We start from the raw sequence: 21520 nt of genomic DNA, 5'->3' as shown, positions 1-21520 counted from the left end.
TTTTTCAGCTCAGGTATAAAACTGTGAACTAGAAAATTGAAATTAGCACTGTGAGTTTAGTTTTAAATATACATGCTTTAATGAAAGAACCAGACTTGTTTGACATATGCTCTTTATTTGCTTAACTCTCCAATTAATAGCTACAGAAATCAGAGCTAATTACATTAAATATAAAGATCTACTGTGTTCACCACATTGTCAAAGTCTTCTGAATAAGCATTGCAATGGTTTATAAATAATGCAGTTAAAATCCTGATTCTAGTATTAAAATGTTCTGTTTCAAAGGCTCTGAATGCACAGGCAACTATAAGAGCACAGTGTAAAGTCATTTTTCAAGTCACCAAACAACATAATTAGGCAATATTCCTAAAGCCCATTTCCAAAGCTAGATTTTTTTATTTCTTTGTCTTTTGTCCTGTTCAATGAAGACTGAGACCAAGTGCACATTGCAGGGACTCTGATTTGTAGTATATACACAAGCTCCCCTGATGAGTTCCCTCCGAATTACAGTTGCAGAGGTCAAACTCCCAAGTTCACCTTGAAGTGATTCACCCTCCTAGGATAGCTGCCTAAAAATTAGGTTGAACCATATGAAACTGCCACTTTTGAAGGTCAAAACCATAACATATTGGCAATTTCACATGCTTCAACGTAACACAAAGGTCCAACTGCCTTACAGAACATAAATACTTTATATCAATACATCTTCAGTCACTTCTTCCAGTCAGGCTGTCCCTAGTTTAGAGTAATTCTTAAAGACACTCTCTAGGAATTCTTACTCAGGTTGGGACGGATTATCACAGTATCTCCTTCTTTGTGCCTCTTAATCCTTGGCAAAGGCTGCCTAGCCAGGGACTTGATTCTGGCTGTACCTGAGACATGAGCAAGTTTATTAGCAACGAAGGAGTTTCAGGGTGGTGAATGTGAAAAAACAGAGGGAGACTGGTGGTACAGTTATACTGTAAAATAGAGCCCTTTATGTTTAAAATTTGAAGACAGAAGAAAGAAAATACCTCTTGATGGCAAAGTGCAAAGGAAATTGCCTAGGAAACAGCAGAATATTCGGCAAAATCGTATGGTTAAATCTTCGCAATCTCAATAAAGTGAGCTCGCTTTGAAGTGCACGCGTTATTCTGTAAACGACCCTTGTTAGCTATCAGAAATAGGTCATTTCGGTCCCTGATTTCATTTGCGCCGAGAGAGGCGACTTTTAAGGGTGGTGATAAATCTCCCTGAGCTTAAAAGTCAGAGAGGGCCAAAGTGTGAACTTTTTACTTCAGCAAAGGAAGCGAGAAATCAGTGATTCATTAAAGCAGAGACCTCCTTGGAAGCTGGCAGAAGAGGAGGAAAGGAAGCTAATTATGTCTTCCTTTACTTTGCTCGCTCCCACCAGTTTATAATCTACTGCCTTGGAGGGTTGATCCTCAGCATCTTCTGTTTTCTCCCTCAGCCCTCCCCTGCTTCTGCGAGCGAGGGAGGAAAAAAAGTCAGCCAAACCCCAGGCTCCAGGTGGCTCTCAAGTACTTCGCTGCCAAAAGGAAAAAAATAAATAAATAAATAAAAAATCCTATACTGGAAAACAAGTGAGAAAGGGGCTCCCCAGAGGGGATTGGTTCAGACTGGAAGACAGCAAAATTCGGAAAGCGGGAGGATACGGCTCGCTCCGGTGACCGGCGCTGCGAGCACAGGGACGCTTTCGCAGCAATTAGCCCAAGCTGGAGGCGCTAGCGGAGGCTGCAGGCTGCGGCGGCCCGGGTGGCGAGGAAGGGACCCGCAGCCCCCGAGCTCCAGGCAGAGGCATCGCGCTCCCTTCTCCTCGCTCCCCTGCTCTCCCCCCTCCCTCCCCCTCCCCCTCCCTCTCCTCGGCGTTCCCAGCAGCCGAGGGTTTCAGATGTCCCACCGCCGTTTGACCCCCTTTCCCCCCGCCCGCCCCCCGCTTCTCCACCCCTGCAAATGAGGTTTGGCCAGCAGAGGCAGAGCCCACCTCTGGCTTAGAATCACTGACATTTAGACTCCAGGCTTCAACCTGTTTACAAGCGGGCTTTCCAAAGGAAGGGGGGGCGGGGGGAGGGAAATAGGGCCAAACAAAACACCAGCCGCCATCCCCTCCAAACAAGAAGTGACTTTCTGGAGGCTTCAAATCAACAGGCACCACCAAAAAGAGAAAGCAAGCGGGGGAAGAGAACAGCGGCGACCGGGCAGCTGACTCCAGTTCTGACAACTCAGAGGGACTCACTTTTAGAACTGGCCGGCAAGCTGGGGCTGTGCGGAGAGGGACCAGAAGGTGCCAACCGCAGAAGGGCGCAGATACCTCCCCCAGCCTCCCACCCCAGCCCCTTTGGGTTTTGTTCACCGTGCTGTCATCTGTTTTTCAGACCTTTTTCTGCATCTAACATGGTGAAGAAAGGAGTGAAGAAGAGAACAAAGTAAGTCCCGGGGGAGCGAAGATCGAGGGTTACCCACACCACGACGGCCACCACCAGCTCCTGCTACTGCGGCCACCCACGTCCACATTCGCCGGGAGACTGAGGGGCGCGCGGCAGCGGATCCGAGAAAGGGGAGAGAAGAGGCAGCCGGCCCTTCCGAGGAGTTATGGATGTTGGTGCTTTCACTTCTGGCCAGATCCGAGCCCAGAGGGAGCTAACCAGCGGCCGCCACCTCCAGCTGTCTCCTTGCCTCGCACCAGGTCTTACCGTTCCAGTATGTTCCTTCTGATGAGACAATTTCCAGTGCCGAGAGTTTCAGTACAATGTGGAAATGGATACTGACACATTGTGCCTCAGCCTTTCTCCACCTGCCCGGCTGCTGCTGCTGCTTCTTGTTGCTGTTCTTAGTGTCTTCCGTCCCTGTCACCTGCCAAGCCCTTGGTCAGGGCATGGTGTCACCAGAGGCCACCAACTCCTCTTCTTCCTCGTCCTCCTCGTCCTTCTCCTCTCCTTCCAGTGCGGGGAGGCATGTGCGGAGCTACAATCACCTCCAAGGAGATGTCCGCTGGAGAAAGCTCTTCTCTTTCACCAAGTACTTTCTCAAGATTGAGAACGGGAAGGTCAGCGGTACCAAGAAGGAGAACTGCCCGTACAGTAAGTAACAAATGCGCCCTCCCCTCCTTCCAATTATCCACTCCACCCCACGGGGGGGGGGAATCTGTTCCAGATGTGGCCAGCTAAATATTTACGTCCCCAACTCCTGTAAAATGATTAAGTGGAATACTTTCACACTATATCACCCCCCCTCCCTGGGTGTATACATTGCGCCGCCTAACCCCCTCCCCGCAGCGCGATCCCTCCCCCCCCCCCACCCAGGCTCTTTGCCACCCTGCCCGCCCCGTCTCTCTGGCTTGTCACTCGCGGGACCACGCAGGGCGCCCAAGAGTTGTTGCAGTGCATAGGTGCCCCTCTCTGTCTCCATCGCCCTTCCCCACCTCATCCCAAGGTCTCCTTTCCCTCCCTTCTGGAAATGGCTCAAGTAAACACATTTTGTTCTTTTGGCTGGCAATCTTATTAAGAGTTTCAGGACAGTTTCCTCAAGCTGAAAATAATTATCCGCTGTCAATTATAGGGACTTTATGGGAACTTTATTTAAGAAAGAAAAGTCAATTTCACTCTCCCCCACCCCCATCCCTTTACCCTACCACCCCTCTAGATAGGAGCAAAAGCTTTTTTCTGGTTTTGATTTTTTTTTTTTTTTTTTTTTTTTTTTTTGGTCCCTCATGTTGGTTTGAGTGATTGCAGTCCATGAAGTTAGCTTTTCAGGCACCACCGCTGCTATTTGTCTTCTGCCTGCCTTCTCTCTTGGTAACATGATGCTCAAGTCTGCATTGTCAATAGCATATGCGCTGCTTTGTGGTGTCCTGTTGTACTCGTTTCTTCTCAAACCTCTCATATTGCAGAGCCATAGTACTACAGCACTGTAAACATCTGGGACTGGAGTCACACAGACCTCACACAAATTTCATTGTCATTCTTTTATTTTCAAAGTAAAAGTCATAAGTCTGTTTCCATGGTGTTGGTTTATCCCATAGGATGAGGTTTTCACCTCAGTACAAATTATGCTCCATCCTTGGATTTCTTGCCTTTTTCCTTTCTCCCTCCCTCTTTCCTTCTTTAGCTCTTTCTCTTCTTTCTTTCTTGTAGGGATGTGGGTTGGGTAGGGGGAGGGAGAACTAGAAGAGGAGGAGTGAACATTGTGTCTCTTCCTGAATCAGTCCAGCAAAGCCAGATTACTCTGTTGGCTTCCTTTCCTGCTTACTTTCAAGTGGTGAGACTTATTCATCCCCTATTGATTGCAATTTGAAAGGATACCTGAGGCTATGTAATGGCACACTGAAGACAGTAGACAGTAACATTTAAACATCTTTAATGACCATTTAGTATTATCTCAATGGTAGTTACAAGTCACCTTTTCAAAGGATTTTTTTTTTTTTGTCAGTTGTTTGGGAATTCCAAGCATATATTTGCTAGCTAACTTAAATACGTGAGTCATATACTTCATGATTCCTTAGCCCAGAAAGTATCTGGTATTAATGGGAAAGACAGTTAACCAGAACTTAGCATTATCTTTTAAAAATAAAGATTTACAAGAAATAAGACATTTTTCTTATTTGGGGACGCACATACCTTCAACATTAACTTCTGTTCCTCCTCAGCTGCTAGTTCCATTTACTAAAATTAACAATATGTTTACAAGTAATAAAAAAGATTTGTGTGTTTTAAAGTATTCCATTTGATGTTTACTACCAGAGATGTACCTATAGTCCATTACCTATATTTTTTCCATTCTTATTCATAAGAAGTGGCTGAAATAGTCATTTTTTTTTGCTCCAAAGTAGTTTGTTACCTGAATTTATTAGATATGATGTATAGATGTTATGGTTATTAATTTAAAATTTTAATACTTTTATTCACTTCTAAAACAAAATGGTTGTGATATCATCCAGGTAGGATGATGGGGAAGAAGTGGCCCAAACACTTACTGAAGAGTGAGCTGGAGTTAAAAAAAAAAATTCACAGGGACTGAAATTCTTTGTATTTTTAGTTCATGGAAATAACTCAAAGAAATATAATAAAATTTCAGAGTGTTAACCTTGAGCAAATTTTTTTTACACTAACTTGACTTTGCTATTGCTGTATTTTAAGTGTCTTTATCATGTGATGTAAGGAGCAATCTATAGTAGTTTATGCAACTTAAATTACTATTTTCTAAAATAATGATCACTGTGTGATTAACCATTTAGTAAATGGTTTCCAGTGTACACATTAAAATATCTTTTTACAGTAAGAATTATCTGCAAAGAGAAAAGTATATGATTTTTATCATGTAAAAACAAGTGTGGAAAATTTTCATCCTAACTGTCTAAAATATACGAATACGTCTTCCATGTGATAAATGATAACTAATAGTCCCTGTTAAAATTATAATATCTTATATAGTAATGCAATCCTAATCAATGGTTGAAAATGAAAAGGGGTGGAGCTTGTTATGTTAAATAATGTCAAACCATAAATAATTCAGGTTTTCCAAGAACATCTGTATCAAGACATAGCAAGTGAATAGTAGAGGTTGAAACAGCTTTCATTTCACATGTGGCTGGGTAATAAGAATGCTGCTACAATTTCCAGCTGGACTGATTCAGCTGAACTACATGGTATCATTAAGATATTGTCTAAATGTTGCATAATTACATGAGAACAAACTTTTGCTATGCCTACAGGGTAACCAGCCAGCCAGCGCACCAAATGGTAGCCTGTTAAATATTAGGGTATCTAACCTCTGAAGAGTGTCAGTTCCTTGTCCAAAAACCACATTTCAGTAACATTTTCCTAAATAACTTATTAATTATTCTCAATACACAAAGCTGTTCTTTTAAGGTTTGCTTATTTGAAGCTTAATTTTCTTTGTTACTTTTGACCCTAGTATTACTGCTGCTAAAATACAGTAACAGCTTATCTAAGAGGTTACATGTTTGTGATGGTCCTGGGTAATTAAACAACTGTTTTACTGGCTTTTTGCCAGCAAAATGTTAACAAAAGAGAAGTAAGGAAATCACCCATGAGCACTGAAAAATCATTTTTAACTTCTACCTCCAAAGTTGGTTCCCAGAAATTGGATGGTTCTAAAAATATTACATATGCTAGAGAAACTCTGCTTCATTTTGAGTGATTATTATAAATTTTTAGGGGTGGGGTATTTTTTGTTTCCTCCTTTGCCATTATATGAGAGTAGAATAAACGGAGCAGTGATGAATTATGTTTCTCCTGCTAAAAGTCTGAGAAAGCTTGAATAATTTAGAATAGCTGTGGCGTATCTGTCACTAGATATGCTCGGGCTCATTTAGGTTTGTTATATCATTCTTTACATCTAGAGCTTTGCCCTTGAAACATTACCACTCGGCTCCAGTTCTGGCCTACTAGAAAGGCTGGATACAGCTGTTAGGTACCCGTGCAACTGGAACCGGTGGACTTACTTCTGGATGTAAGTAAAACAGCTGTGGGCTACTCCCCTGATTGTCACTTATAGAAAAGGGGAGTCTAGTGAAAAGAAAATGTATCCCTAAACTTGAGAGAGCCAAGGATAGATACTCTAAAAATGGAAAGCCACAGTGCTTATGAGTCTTTTCCGGAAAGGAGTATGTGAGACATTAGAGAAATCAGTGTGCACTGAGTATGCAGTATGTGCCCTATTTCTTTAAATATATACCTCATTTAACACTCATAATAGTTCTGTGATTTAGATAGGACTATCCACATTTTTCAAATATGAAAACTAACCCTGAAAAAAAGTAAATTACCCAAGGTCATTCAACTAGAAATTGACAGAGCCAGATTCAAGCCCAAGTCGATTTGGTTTTACCGTTACTTATTTCTTCTACCTCACTACTACTGACAACATTGATGTCAATATATCAGAAGTAGACACCACAAAACTCTAAAAACCAAATTATCCAGATCCTTAATTGCTTTTTGCTATGCACACCAACTATTCATCAGAAGGAAATTGGAAGAGTAGCAAAATGACAGTGGCACAGAGTGAGTATGTTAAAGTTACCATTGCAGGTGTCTGCATGTTATCAGACAATGTTAGTGCATTCTCTAGGTGGAATCTCTCTTTTGATATTATATTTGAGAATATAACTGCTCATGGACACACAACGTACACATACATCCATCTCACAGAAGGCATTAGGAATACATGACTAAGAAAAATCCATGAATAGCATTGTATATAGTAATTGTTTACAGCTGAGGGCCAAATGTTTAATTGTTCCCACATGTAATAAAACAACTTGATTGTAAGTACAAGTGTGAAATTGGGCTGTTGAAGAGACTCCTGATGTATGACTCTAAAAGGAACAAAACTTAGAGACCTAAAGCTTTAGAATGACTCCGCAAATCAAAAAGGTATTTCACCACATAGAAATGACTGATTATTGTCTTGTAAATAAGGTTTACATTATTACTTTTTAATCAGGACTAGAGCTTATTTTAGGAAGTTAAATAAGAAAATAATTTTTGAGGAAAATAAGGACTTGAATATTATCTCCTAATAAATATACAACAGTTTTCTGGGAAGAAAACCTACATACAACTTATGGCTTCCACTGGTGTCTTATTTAAGTTGTGGTTGTTTCTAGAATTTGGTTGCATAATTTATAACTGGCAGCATTTAATCATGAGGATCGAGGATTTATGAAGGTGGAAGGCACTATTTAATGTTTACATGACACTGTCCTGTTACCTTTACCACATTCCTACCATATGGACCCTCCACTTTGATGGATTTATCATAAATCCATTAAAAATGCACAATTACAGAGAGTTTCCTCTTTATAAACCTGATTTATAACCATCTACTACAAGAAACTCAAGAAAACAGTTGGAAGAAATCACATGCCAATACTGAAGTATGAGAATTCAGAGACACCAATCTTTAGGTCTTGAGTATTTTAGTAATCTATTACCGAAAGGCATGCACCATTCTTTAAAAACAGGTGTTTTCAAAATGATGTTTAAGCACAGAACTTAAAAGAAGAAGAATTGTGCCTTATACAATGAAGGAAACGCCATTGCATGCATTTTTCCTGTACATTTTTCCTACCCAGTTTAGAGCGAAAAGCCTTACTCCAGTTCATTTCTTCATTTTTTAATGAACTTATGGTAGAACCTGAATGAGCACTTTAAACTCCTACACAATTACCTTAATGTTCAGAGGCAAACCCCATTTATTATCCAAACGGCTGACTTTACACAAGCCAAAATGTTGGAAAAAAGTTGACGGCTCATTTGAAATGGAGCTAATGTTCCTCACATTTATGAGCTGCCTATGAATATCTCCATCTTTCCTAAGCCTTAAATGTCTTTACACTTATCCAAAATTGCAGAACAAATGATATTTCTTTATTATGCTCAGAAGGAAGAATAATACATGCGTATTAGTTCAAAGTGATTTTAATCTATCTTAACATTAATTCTGTGAACTTTGCAATGAAGAGTAATTCAGATGACGTTTTTAGTATTACTGTTCCAACATTTGTCAGCATTAATAGTTGATGTTTGCTTAGTGTAAGTAAAACATTAGCATTTCCCTCCTAGAAATTAAAGTTCTCCTTTAATTTTCCAGTAAAATTGGGCATAAGATTTATGTTAATTTTAATACAGTTTTATTACAATCTAGCAGAGTAATGAAACTCATTTTGTCTCAAGCTTTTTATGTAGAAGTATCTTAATTTTTCAGGTATTGATATATTGCAATGTTTTAAGATCATTTACCTTTGCCATTTGACAAATGGTGTTTGTTACTTGGTTTTGCAGATTAAAACTATTTACTTTTCATAATTGGGACTTGTTTTTTCAGTGCCTATTACCTCTACCTGCGCTGGTCAGTCGGTATAACAAGTGATAACCTAGAAACATGCCTTTAAAATTAGTGTAAGAAAATATACCTGCATCTTGGGAAGCCACCAGTGACACTCTGGTACTGAATTAATGAATAAAATGTGTCAATGTTTTACAGAATTAGTTTAAAACCAAGTATTTATTTAGTACAGATTTTGCACAAATAGAAAATTTCAAGGTATCTAAAACGGAGGTGAGTCACCCACAAAATAATGGCCTTAAAGATTTCCTTGCTTTTAAATCAGGTCAGTTGTATTCTTTCTTTGAACGCTATGTCCTAATTGGAACAATAAATCAAAGATGGCACTTAGAGTAGATTCCCATGTAAGGTGGACAACTGGACAGTGACTTTTTACTGCTGCTAACACGTGCATCCAATTACCATTTGATAGATTCATGGTGCTGGCAGTAAAGTATTGCCTCATTTTATACTTCACCTAATAATTCTTCAGCCTAAACCTGTCTACCTTTACCTATATCTAATCTGTCAGTATGTGTGTTATCGTTAATGAGGAAGTTTCAAATGTTTGGCATGCTTCCTACAATGAGCAGTGTCATTAAGATATTAATGAATCATTTAATTAACAATAATAGATGAGGTAAAATATTAAGTCAATATATCCCCAACTTCACATAACTGTCAACTAAATATAACCTAATAATTTCACTACAATGATAACTTAATTATGAATAGTGGGGGTTAACTGGAACTTAATTCTAAAGAGCAAAATTAAGAACTTTAAAAATATTATTAACTTTAATAATTCTAATTAATTAATCCTAACTGAAAAATTAAGAATTCTTTTAAACAGGCATTTTTCCATAATAATTATTATTTCCTATCATCATTATTATTTTCTTTCAAGGACCTTAGGTTAACATGTTTTACTGATAAACATATGTGTTAGTTCATCTTTAACCTTTTTTGAGGCACTGCCCCTGTTTGAGGATAACTTGACATATTCATAGAATCTACAATTCAAGACCCATCAACAGCTTTCTAATAGTTCTATCTTGAGGCAGTTAAACATCTGAAGTATCAGCCATCTGAGGCTTTGTGAATCCCTGATATTTTATCACCCCTTCACCACTTCATTATTTTCTCCTCTTTTCTTTTCTTTTCTTTTTTTTTTCTTTTCCCTCATGTCTAAACCCCTTATGTACCACTGAAGCAAGGGAAAGTCATCCATTATCATTCCTTAGCATCCCATGTTACATTTAGAACCAGTAGCCTAGCTGTTTTTGGATGTATCACTTGGGCACATAAGCAACCAAAACATGTAGTTTATATTCTATGCAAAAAAGTCTTCAGCAATGAAAATTCAACATACTCCATCAGGTGGCTCTTCTCATTTTTAATCTCCAATGAAGTCCCATTATCCCAGCACTCAGGCCAATTTCTTAAAGCTTTGCCTTCAGCAAAGTGGGCAAAGCACGAATCAGCATCTTCTGAGAATGGATGCTGATTGTCTAGTTACTAAATCATCAATCTGCATTTTTCCTTCAGGTTAAATATTCTGTTCCCAGTAACTCTCCCTACACATTCATTTCACCTTTCTTCTAAAAGTTGTTTCAGTATATGCAACATTTAACTAATTACTTTGTCAATTTTCTGACCTTTTTGCATTTGTCTGGACTCCTATAAGAGAAAGAAAGTGAAGATGACTTAGGAAATCAAATAATTATTTTGCTTTTTTTTGAAGTCATCATTTACTTCAAAAAGATGAACACTAATTTGGAGGTCTTTAATATTTCCAACTTCCAGGACCTCACTTAGATTATAAAGCTTCTCTGTACACTCCTGCCAACTGTAGCTCTTTAAAATGAAACGAATGTTCTCATTTTAATACTGGTTATCAAAGGGCAAAATGTAAAACATACATGCATGTGTATTTCAGGTTGACCAAATATAGAAATGCACATAGCTTTATTAGAAAACATTGAGACACTGACAGGAGTTAAAATTTAAATTCATAGCATATGTGTATTCACATACTTTTCTCAAGAAAGAACCTTTTGGCACTGATTGCTGAATTAGATTTATTTTTATTATATGCAGAATCTGACTATTTACATATGTTAGATTGGTTTGTTACTGTAATAATAATTAAAAGCCAAGCTTCTTTTTACAGTTTGTTTCAAATTATATAGATAGATCGATACAGATAAAGACAGATGGATTTCCATCTATCTATAGGGATAGCTTTGAATTATTGATAGAATTATTAAAAGAAAAATTAATATTCTGCAACATGAGGAAACATGACACTAATTTTTTTACTATTTATGATCTGAAGTGAGATATATTTACAATGTTATTAATAACAGTAATTAGCAATGTAGTAAGCCAGATTTCTAGGGCATTTTTTGGAATGTCTCTGTAGAAGGATATGATTCCACAAAGATGAAGAGAAAAAGTGCTAGGGATATTAATCAGATTATGGTATAAAAAGTTGGCGAATGAAACTACATAAGTGCTTTAAAGCTGAAGCAAGAGAGATGGTAAAGAACATATAATTAGAATGTTAGAAGCCAGAGGAAAAGCAGAAGAGGCCATGGAGCATTTAGACATAGACTGTGAAAGGAGGAGGAGATGTTTTGCTGGAGTGATGAAGACAAGGGTTTTGAACTCTCAGGAAGGAGATCAAGCTAATGAGTAGCGCTGCAAAAGGGCTGACATGACAAGAAAGGTGTGAGGGAAATATAACCCAATCCCTGGCATTCAACTGGATGTTAAATTAACTGAAATGAGAACCTGTGATCTAAAAGGAATCCCACAGAAGTAATCGCAGCCACGGTATCAGAGTAAGGAAGGCTAAATCTGAGTTCCTGCTAAAAAGGCAGAAGGGTAGAGGGGTTAAAAGTGTGGTCTTTGATTAAAAGTGATTACAATTATGGGCCTGGATCAAAAGTAAGCTTTGTAGACACAGAAGTGGGTGCATTTGAGGCTTCAATCTGCCAGACAATAGTGTATCACTTGGGCAAGTTGTCATCAGTAAAATAAGGATATTAACAATACCTATCTCTTTTCTACATGGTAGAGATTAAATGAGATCATTTATTCGTTCAACAGAAATACATTAAGTGCCTGCTTTGTGTCAGATACTGTCTGACACTTAAATACATGCTAAACAAAGATGCTGGTTTTCCTCTCTCAGAGCTTCACTCCACAGACAATATCAAAAAAAAAAAAACAAATAAAGAGATATGTGGTGAAAAATTGGGGTAACTGTATGGAAAGCAAGCAGGGTACTGTAACAGAAAACAATTGGGAACTATTCTAGGCTAGAGAAGCCTTCTGAAGATGGGAGGTAGGAGGAAGGGAACAGCATGGGGAGAGTTTGTTGCCTCCTCCAAGAAGTACAGAAAAGGCACACTGAGCCTGGGATTTGGTGAGAAGTTTGGAGAAGTTGAAGTTAGTGTTTGTAGTAGTTTAATGGTGCCCTCATCAAATGCGTATTATATAAAGGAAAAGTAAATGTGATGCTTCTCTTATTTCAAGGGAAAGTATCGGGAAAGCAACCAGCAGATTACTTGATGAAGTGGAAACTAAAACTATTAGAAAAAAGAAGGAATGAGGAATGCACTTGGCATTTTTTAAAAACAGAAATATTAGAACATCTGAAATAATTTAAGATTTGGAATTGTAGTATCCATAAAGTTCTGAAGTTTGGGGGAAGCATAGAAGTCTGGTTCATTAAGAGACTAGTAGCAGACATTTGAAAAGTGAAGATGAGTAGAAAGTGAAGAACTAAAAATAAAGAATAGAAGGTAACAAATGTGTTCAAGGACACAACAATAAAAAAGAACAAAAGAAAGAAAAACAACAACAACAAAATAAGGACAAAACAGGTAACCATGAAGATTAGAAGAAGACAGATTACTGCATTAAAGGAAAAACTAAAAGTGACTCAAGTTTTAAATATTTCAAAATAAATCTTATATTTCAAGTTATGATATGGTTTTGAACCAGGATTATCACAGATGCTCAGCTTTCAGGATATTCTTAGTTAAACTTCTTGTTTCTCATCCCATGACTGTGAACTTTTTGGCCCATACCCTCAAAGGGTTTGCAATCTAGAGGTAGAAACAGATCTTCCCAGGCGGCTGGAAGGTAATATAAGGCAGTTTATACTAAATTCCAAGGAAGCAGGATGGAATTTAAGTAAACAGCAACCTGTAACTGAGGGAGGGATGAATGAGAGGGGAGTATCACACTGAGGATAAGGGACTCCAGATAGAATTAGATAAGAAGAAAGGAGTAAGAATATTCTAAAAGAAGGCACAGAACCTTACATGAAGTTTTCAGGAAACAACAGGCAGGCCACTGGGGTGGAGCAGAATTTACAAATTAGTGGGTATCTTATGAAATACAAAGCAAAATACACTAGAATGTGCCATTATGTGAGAGGGAAGTATGTAAATATACCTAGATTTGAGGACTGAAGTTCTCTGCTAAAATATTACACTTATATAGTTTGCATTTAAAATCGGCCTTCTCTATTTTATATTTGTTTTACTTTTTGAAGTAAAGAAAAAAGAGAAGGCAGAGAGATATTTGAAAAGGGTATAAATTATAGTATAATTCACATAACCTAAAAATATTAAAACTGTAGCTTGATCTGACAAAAAAAAAACCCATAACTACTTTCATACTAGGGACATGAAAAAGTAGTTCCTGTGATCTATACCAAATGGCATCATCTTTAGCATTCCTGATTTGCTAAATGATCACTACTTAAAATTTTAAAATACTTCCTCCTGCAGAAGTTCTTAACTTACACATATCACTGGGAAGGGGTTTTACAATTTCACAGCAGATTCCCAAAGGGAACTACTGAGGCATCAATATTACTTGCTCCACCTGTATATTTTTTTTGTCATTGCCATTCTAAATTGTCTCAGATTTACTTGGTTTAGGTGATTAGGGGGAAAAAATTGACTACAGCTCTTTTTCTTGTGAAAGAATATACTTAAGTCTTTTAACCCACTATTAAGACCATGAGCTTTGCAGACATACTTCTTGATGTAGAATCCGGGTTCTAAAACTGCATAGTTGTGTGGCCTTGGACAAAGGACTCCCAGGGACGTGATCTGTGCAACTGTTAAGTGAGCATAATAATATCACCTACCTCATCACTGTTAGAAGGATGAGTTTGTAAATTTACAAATGAGACTATAAATGTAAATTTCTCAATATAGGGCCTGTCACATTTTAAGAGCTCAAAAATGTTAGCTCTTATTACTATTTTATGCTGTGACTACTGTGTTGTTGTTGTTGTTTTTACATCTTTATTGGAGTATAATTGCTTTACAATGGTGTGTTAGTTTCTGCTTTTTAATTATCCCATTTTCTGAAAAGACCCCTAAGTCATAAGATAATAAAAAATTAAACAGAAACGTGATATCATATACCACCTTACTTTATTTTGTAGTTTATAAAGAATTCTAATGTTTTCATCAGTTGGATCACAGAAAAATTCTGTGAAATGGGTAAAAGAGTCACTGTTACTCCCATACTATCTTTAGATGAGAAGACTGAGTCTAAAAGTTATGGTGCCAGGCTGAAGTTATATAGTTACCATAAGTGAGGCAGGATTCAAACCTAGGACAGCCTTGGCTAGGGTGACCTTCCATCCTGGTTTGCCTGGAGCGGTCTCAGATGTGCCTCTTGCTCTGGCATGTTATCAGTAGCACCCTATTCACTCTCAAGGTAACGCATTACAAAATCACCCTAGTCTTAGCCATTCTGATTTGTGTAAAGCACAAATCTACACAAGCCAGTTCTCTATGAAATACTTCAGTTTCTTCCCAGTACCCTCAAAATAATAACTTCATCTCTTTGCATGTCATGTAAAGCCCTCATCCCCACCTCCTTTCTTACTCTACTCCCCATCATAGACATACTGAGTTGATCTTAGCTCCCGAACATACCTTGTTCCTTCACATGCAGCCTTTGCACACACTCCTAGGTCTGGCTGGAGTGATGTTCCTGCCCCTTGTCCCCTTTCTTTCAGGTCCCACTTAGATGTCATCTCTAGGAAACATTCCTGACCACTCTATTATCTCCACAGAACCCAACACTCAGTATCTAGTATTTTAACACAATCTCACACTTGATTAATTTACCCACCTAGTTTCCTCATACACAGAAAGCTTGTTGAGGGTGAACACTGTATGCATCACACTGACCTTTGCCTGCCAGGCCTTAATATACTGTCTGAAATATAATGGGTCCTCTCTATATGTTTATTAGATAAATTTCTCCTTTTAACCACGTGTCCTTGAGCCAAGACACTTAAGACTTTCTTTGGTCTCGTCACCTGGTCTGGAAAGTGTGATTAACATATTACCCACCTGAAAACTGCGGTTGAAGTAAATTATCTTTTAAAATTCCATTGAGTTCTAAGTTCTACAATTCTGAGAACTTAGAAGATAAATCAGGCCTCATTACTTAAGTAAATGCTAAATACCTGCATTCATACAAACTTCCGAATGAAAGTTTGTGTAGTCCTTGAAATGGGTTGTTTCCCATATTTCTCCTATTTGCCTCAGGTTACTACTGACTGTTCAGTAGAGATACATGATGAATTTACTCTCTTTTAAAATTGATGCTGACTGTGGGATAGTTATTTATAGTTTCAGAGTTGTATTTGGGTTCTGGGGTAATTTGGTGACAATTAAGAAATGAGCAATTCTTGGTGACACATTTAGAGAAGAACATACTGCAAAAGAGTGGGAGTAAAGAGATATGGTTCATAGTCTTGGCTGTGTCAAAACATTTGCTGTGCAATCAGGCACATCATTTACTTTATCTTGGCCTCAGAAACTTAATCTATGAAATGAGTATATTAAACCAAATACAATTATTAAAATATTTTTGTTCAATCGTTTCCAAGGCTAAGGACTGGATTCTAGGAGCATACTTATTTTAGGAGATAATAACTATCATATGCTGAAAAACAGTCACCCAAAGATATCATGTCCTAATCCCCAGAGTATGTGAATGTTACATTTATATGATAAAATTTTTGCAGATGTAATAAAATTAAGGATCTTGAGATGAGGAAATTATCCTGCACTATCAAGGTCAGTCCTAAATGCTATCACTTGTTCTTATTATAAAAGAGAGACAGGGAGATTAGACACACAGGGTGATTAGATAGCAGAAGGCACATTGATGATGGAAGCAGACAAAGAGATACATAAAGATGCAAAGCTCTGGCTGTGAAAACAAATGAAGGAGCCAAGAGCCAAGGAATGTGGCTATAGAAGCTGAAAGAGGAGAAAACCAGATTTTCTCCCTAGAGCCCATGGAGGGAGCTTGGCCCTATTGATACCTTGTATTGGGCCCAGTGAAACTAATATTAGGCTTCCAGCCTCCAGAACTATGAAGGAATAAAGTTCTATTGTTTTAAGACACCAAATTTGTGATAATTTGTTACAGCAGACACAGGAAACCAGCACAGATTTTGATACCTCAGAGTGGGGTGCTGCTGTAGCATATACCAAAAACTGTGGAAATGACTTTGGAACTAGGTAATGAGTGTGGGCTGGAAGTATTTTGAAGCACATGATAGAAAAAGCCTAGATTGCCTTAAATGTACTTTTGGGAGAAATATAGATATTAAAGGCCCTTTGGTGAGGCTCAGAAAGAAGTGAAGAGCACAGTAGAGAAAGCCTGTGTCATCTTAGAGAATACCTGTATCTTCATAGAGAGAATGTTGGTAGAAATAGAAATATTAAAAATGCTGAGAGATAGGGGAAACAGGGAGCATGTTATTAGAAACTGGAAGAAAGGAAACCCATGTTATACAGTGGCAGATACTTAGGTGAACTGTGTCTTATAGTTGTGTGGAAAGCAGTAAGTGGTGAACTTGGAAATTTAAATGAGGAAGTTTCTAAGGAAAGTGTTGAAGGTGTAGTCTGGTTTCTTCTTGATGCTTACAGTAAAACGTGAGAGGAAAGAGATAAAGTGAAGAAAGAACTGTTAAGTAAAATGGAACCAACTCTTGACTGGGAACTTCTCAACTTATCCAGACTGCAAAAGATGCTAAATTAAAAGATTCACTATTTGGAAAGTATGCTCTAAAGAAAAGGCCAACGGTGTGACTGAACAGCTTATGCTAGTGCATGTGACTGATGGGTTCCCTCAGGCATCTCAACAGAAGCCAGAAATAGAAATTATCAAAGGTCTGGGGAGCACCATCTTGTCTGCTGACATGAATGCTTGTGATATACACAGGAGACCCACAAAGTTTTTGAGAACATTATATCAGCAGAAACACTGCCAGCTTGGACTGAAAGAAACTGAGATAGGACAAAATGAAGGAAAACTGTCAGACTTCCCAAATTCTACAAGCAGGAAACAGGCTGACAAAACCATTCAGCTGCAAACACATACTAGCTTTCAAGAAAAGGAAGTGTCATGGTGAGGGCAGAGCCTTGGGCAGAGAATGCAGAACCACAGATTCAGAAGCAGGACCCTCCAGCCACAAAGGACTAATCCTAAGTCTTGAAACCTAATGGAATTTGTCCTGCTGGCTTTTGAAATTAGTTGCAACTGGTGACCCTTTTCTTCCTTCATTTTTCCCCTTCCCTTTTTTGTAATGGGAATGTCTGTAACACTAGTACTATACCTTCCCCCCTGTTGTATTTTGGGAATAGATACTTTATTTTCAAGTTTTACAGATCCAGAGATATAGAGGACTTTTGCCCCAATATGGATCATACCTAGAGTTTCACCCATACTTAATTTAGGTTAGGTGATGAGACTTGGGATTTTTGAGCTCATGATATTTAGATGAGATTTTGGACTGAAATTCATGCTATGATGTGTGGAAATTTGGGGGGATGTTGGTGTGGAGTGAACACACTTTATGTATGGAACGGATATAAATTTTGGTTGTCCAGAAGGTGGACTGTAGTATGCTGAATAATGACCATTCAAAGATATCAGGTCCTCTAGAGACTGTCATACTGAGTGAAGTAAGTCAGACAGAGAAAGAGAAATATCGTATGATATCACTTATATGCAGAATCTAAACAAAAAAATAACATACAAATGAACTTATTTATAAAACAGAAACACTCACAGACTTAGAGAACAAACTTATGGTTACCATGGGGAAGGGTGGGGGGGGAGGGATAGTTAGGGAGTTTGGGATTGACATGTACACACTGCTATATTTAAAATGGATAACCAACAAGGGCCTACTGTATAGCACAGGGAATTCTGCTCAGTGTTGTGTAACTACCTAATTGGGAAAAGAATCTGAAAAAGAATAGATACATGAAAATGTATAACTGAATCACTTTGTTGTACACCTGAAACTAACACTATACTCTAATATAAAATAAGAATTTAAAAAACAAACAAACAAACAAAAACAAAGATATCAGGTCCTAATCACTGAAATGTGTGAATGTTATCTTATGTAGTAAAGTTTTGCAGATATGATTAGATTAAAATTTTTGAGATGAAGAGATTGAGATTATCCTGGATTATCCAAGTAAACCCTAAATACCATCACAAATGTCTTCATAAGATAGAAGCAAAGGGAGATTTGACATACAGAAGGTAGAGGGTGATTTGATGATGGAAGCAGAGAGAGATCTGAAGATACTATACGGTTGCCTATGAAGATAGAGGAAAGGCCATGAGCCAAGAAATATGCCTCAAGAAATGTGCCTTCCTTGAAGAGGCAAGGAAGAGTTTCTCTCTGAGAGAGCCTTCAAAGGGAATATGACTCCACCAACATCTTGATTTCAGCCCGATGAAACTGATAATGGATCTCTGGCTCCCAGAACTGTGAGAGAATGACTTTCTGTTGTTTTAAGCCACCAACTTTGTGTTAATTTGTTACAGCAGCCCTAGGAAAATAATACAGTAACCTATGACAGATTTATGTGGCCCAAGTTAATGGTGATTTGACAAAAACAGTATCTTATAATAGAAAGCACTAAGCTTTCTTAGTGCTTTCTTGATTTCTTACATCAAATAAATTTAAGTCCTAACACTTTATCCACCACTTACTACTTGTGTGACTGAGATAGGTTTCAGAGCTTCTGATTCTTCATCTGATCAATGAAGATTAAAATAATTTATCTAAAAATATCTAGAAAAGTACTAGGCTCATAATGGTACCCCATATTTTACTTGAATCTAAATTGATGACAAGTTTAAATGACTAAATATCTGTAAAACACTGTTCTAAAAATATAGTTTATTTGCACCTAGTACTTTGACTGCTGGGCACTACAAGACCAAAGGAAGAGCTCTGATTGTTTGACATAGAACCTAGCTATAAAGGTGGTCTGTTTTTCCATTGGGTTGTAAATTCAATCTGTATTAAGGAATATTTGTTCTCTTCCTCTTCACTTGTCCAAGAGCCACTGTCCTGAAGATGCATGCTAAACCATGGGAACATTTCCAACTTACAGTTAAGGATGATGAAAGATCTATTTTATAAATGGATAATTAGTATAATTAAAATGTAAGCAAGTGGTACTTTCTGAAATATTTCATGTTTAAATACATTGAAGTTACTATACTTGTGCTCTCATTGAAACTATACCCTGCATCATCTATCCTCTTTCACTATGGATAGAATTCATGGAACATCCCATGTTTAAGCCTCTCACATCTCAAAATGTTTCCATACTAACATAACTCTCCTAAAGTTTATTACCATGACTGTTTCTGTATCTTGAAATTTTAAGGAAAGGCCTGGAAAAGAAGGATTCTAAAACTGGCATTTCCTTGTCCAGAAAATTAATTTCTCTCACAGTAATAGAAGCTATGTAGTGGTAGACAATAGATAAATGTTTTATTGTCATGTCTTAGGGTAATGGGGCTTTTTCTAAGCTGATGTTAACAGTGGCATCTCCTAATTTAGAGTGTTATGGAGCATACTCCTTTTTATCCTTAACATTCATTGTTAACTGAGTGCTGGGGTTATAGTAATTTTGAGAAGAGAAGTAATGGTGGTGAAATGGGAAAGGTGAGTGCAATTAGAAATAAGGCTCTGGTACATGGAAACTGGGTATAAGATCAGATCCAGAACATTCTCGAGCACAGTGAGCATGTAACGGGGAGGATCAATCCTACCAGCCCTGGTGGTACTTATAGTCTCTGAAACCTGGCAAATAATATAGGTACATACAGATCTACAACAGGCTTCTGAAACTTTCTTAACTGTAGAATGCACAGAGAGTCAGTTGCGAGTTATGGTTTGAGATCCAGCCCCTACCCATTTCTCTCTTTTTTTTCTTTAAAGATCTATTTATTTATTTATCTATCTATCTATCTATCTATTTATTTAATTTTTTGGCTGCGTCGGGTCTTAGTTGCGGCACATGGGATCTTCATTGAGGCAAGTGGGATCTTTCATTGAGGCACGCAGGATCTTTCGTTGTGGCGCACGGGCTTCTCTCTAGTTGTGGCGTGTGGGTTTTCCCTCTCTAGTTGTGGCATGCAGGCTCCAGGGCGCATGGGCTCTGTAGTTTGCGGCATGCAGGCTCTCTTGTTGAGACACTTGGGCTCAGTACTTGTGGCGCACGGGCTTGGTTGCCCCGCTGATTTGGGATCTTAGTTCCCTGACCAGGGATCGAACCCACGGTCCCTGCCTTGTAAGGCGATTCTTTACCACTGGACCACGAGGTAAGTCCCCTACCCGTTTCTCTTAATTAAAATAAGATTCCTTTTAATAAGGCATTAGAAAAGAGATTTGAAGCAAAAGGAGAGGCCAGATTTGAAACAGCTAATAATAATAGGTAATGCTAGGTAGTTTTCAAAGTTGGGACTATGGACCACATGATGAGAACGAACCAGGTGCTTGCTCAAAATGCACACTAGGGGCTTCCCAGGTGGCACAGTGGTTGAGAGTCCGCCTGCCGATGCAGGGGACACGGGTTTGTGCCCCAGTCTGAGGGGATCCCACAAGCCGCGGAGCGGCTGGGCCTGTGAGACATGGCCGCTGAGCCTGCGCGTCCGGAACCTGTGCTCCGAGAGGCCACAGAGGTGAGAGGCCCGCGTACCGCAAAAAAAAAAAAAAAAGCACATTAGGAGTCCTATTCCAGAAGTACTGCACAAGGGAAGAGGAGATGGATAAGAGGGGACACACAGGAACTTGAACTTTATTAAACACCCCAAGCAATTCTTAATGCCAATGAACCTCTAAGAAACAATAAACTTAAGGGTGACACTAAGTTAAGTGTAGTGGTGAGGAATGAAAGGCCAAAGGTGTTTTGAGTTTGGGATAATCTGAAAAATTTGGCAGAATGAATTTCATGGACATATTCCATTTTTGCACATATTCTGCGAAAGAAGAAAGCGATAGTATATTCTGTAAAGGGAAAGTAATTTTTAAAGTTAAGACATATGCTAAAGTTAAATACCTCTTGGTTGGTGGAAGATTTTCTGATAAATCTGAGATTAGTCAGTTTTCAGCTCACTACAGTAAGTGTATGAGTTGTGTGTACGCTACATCTGGGGTGATGGGCAAGAAGAGACGGTACCTGTCTAAAACTGGCTGTGTTCTCACCATGTCAGAATACTCTGCCACTGCTATATACGAGGAAGAGCTGGGGGTGCTACACCAAATGACAATTGCGTAAAAAAACTTTTA

General features: G+C 38.4%; 1 protein-coding gene across 1 annotated transcript in view; it reads left to right on the top strand.

Moving 5' to 3' along the window:
• Window positions 1-2749: 2749 nt before the first annotated feature.
• FGF10 (fibroblast growth factor 10) overlaps window positions 2750-21520 on the top strand; it is an 88003-nt gene continuing 69232 nt past the window's right edge. Inside the window, exon 1 of the mRNA XM_060091678.1 lies at window positions 2750-3080. Within this exon, the coding sequence (XP_059947661.1) occupies window positions 2750-3080 (331 nt within the window). The remainder of the gene's footprint in view (window positions 3081-21520) is intronic.

Source organism: Mesoplodon densirostris, chromosome 3 (genome assembly GCF_025265405.1).
Source record: "Mesoplodon densirostris isolate mMesDen1 chromosome 3, mMesDen1 primary haplotype, whole genome shotgun sequence".
Lineage (NCBI taxonomy): Eukaryota > Metazoa > Chordata > Mammalia > Artiodactyla > Ziphiidae > Mesoplodon > Mesoplodon densirostris.
The sequence above is the reverse complement of the archived record's forward strand: the minus strand, read 5'-3'. Positions and strand labels throughout refer to the sequence as shown.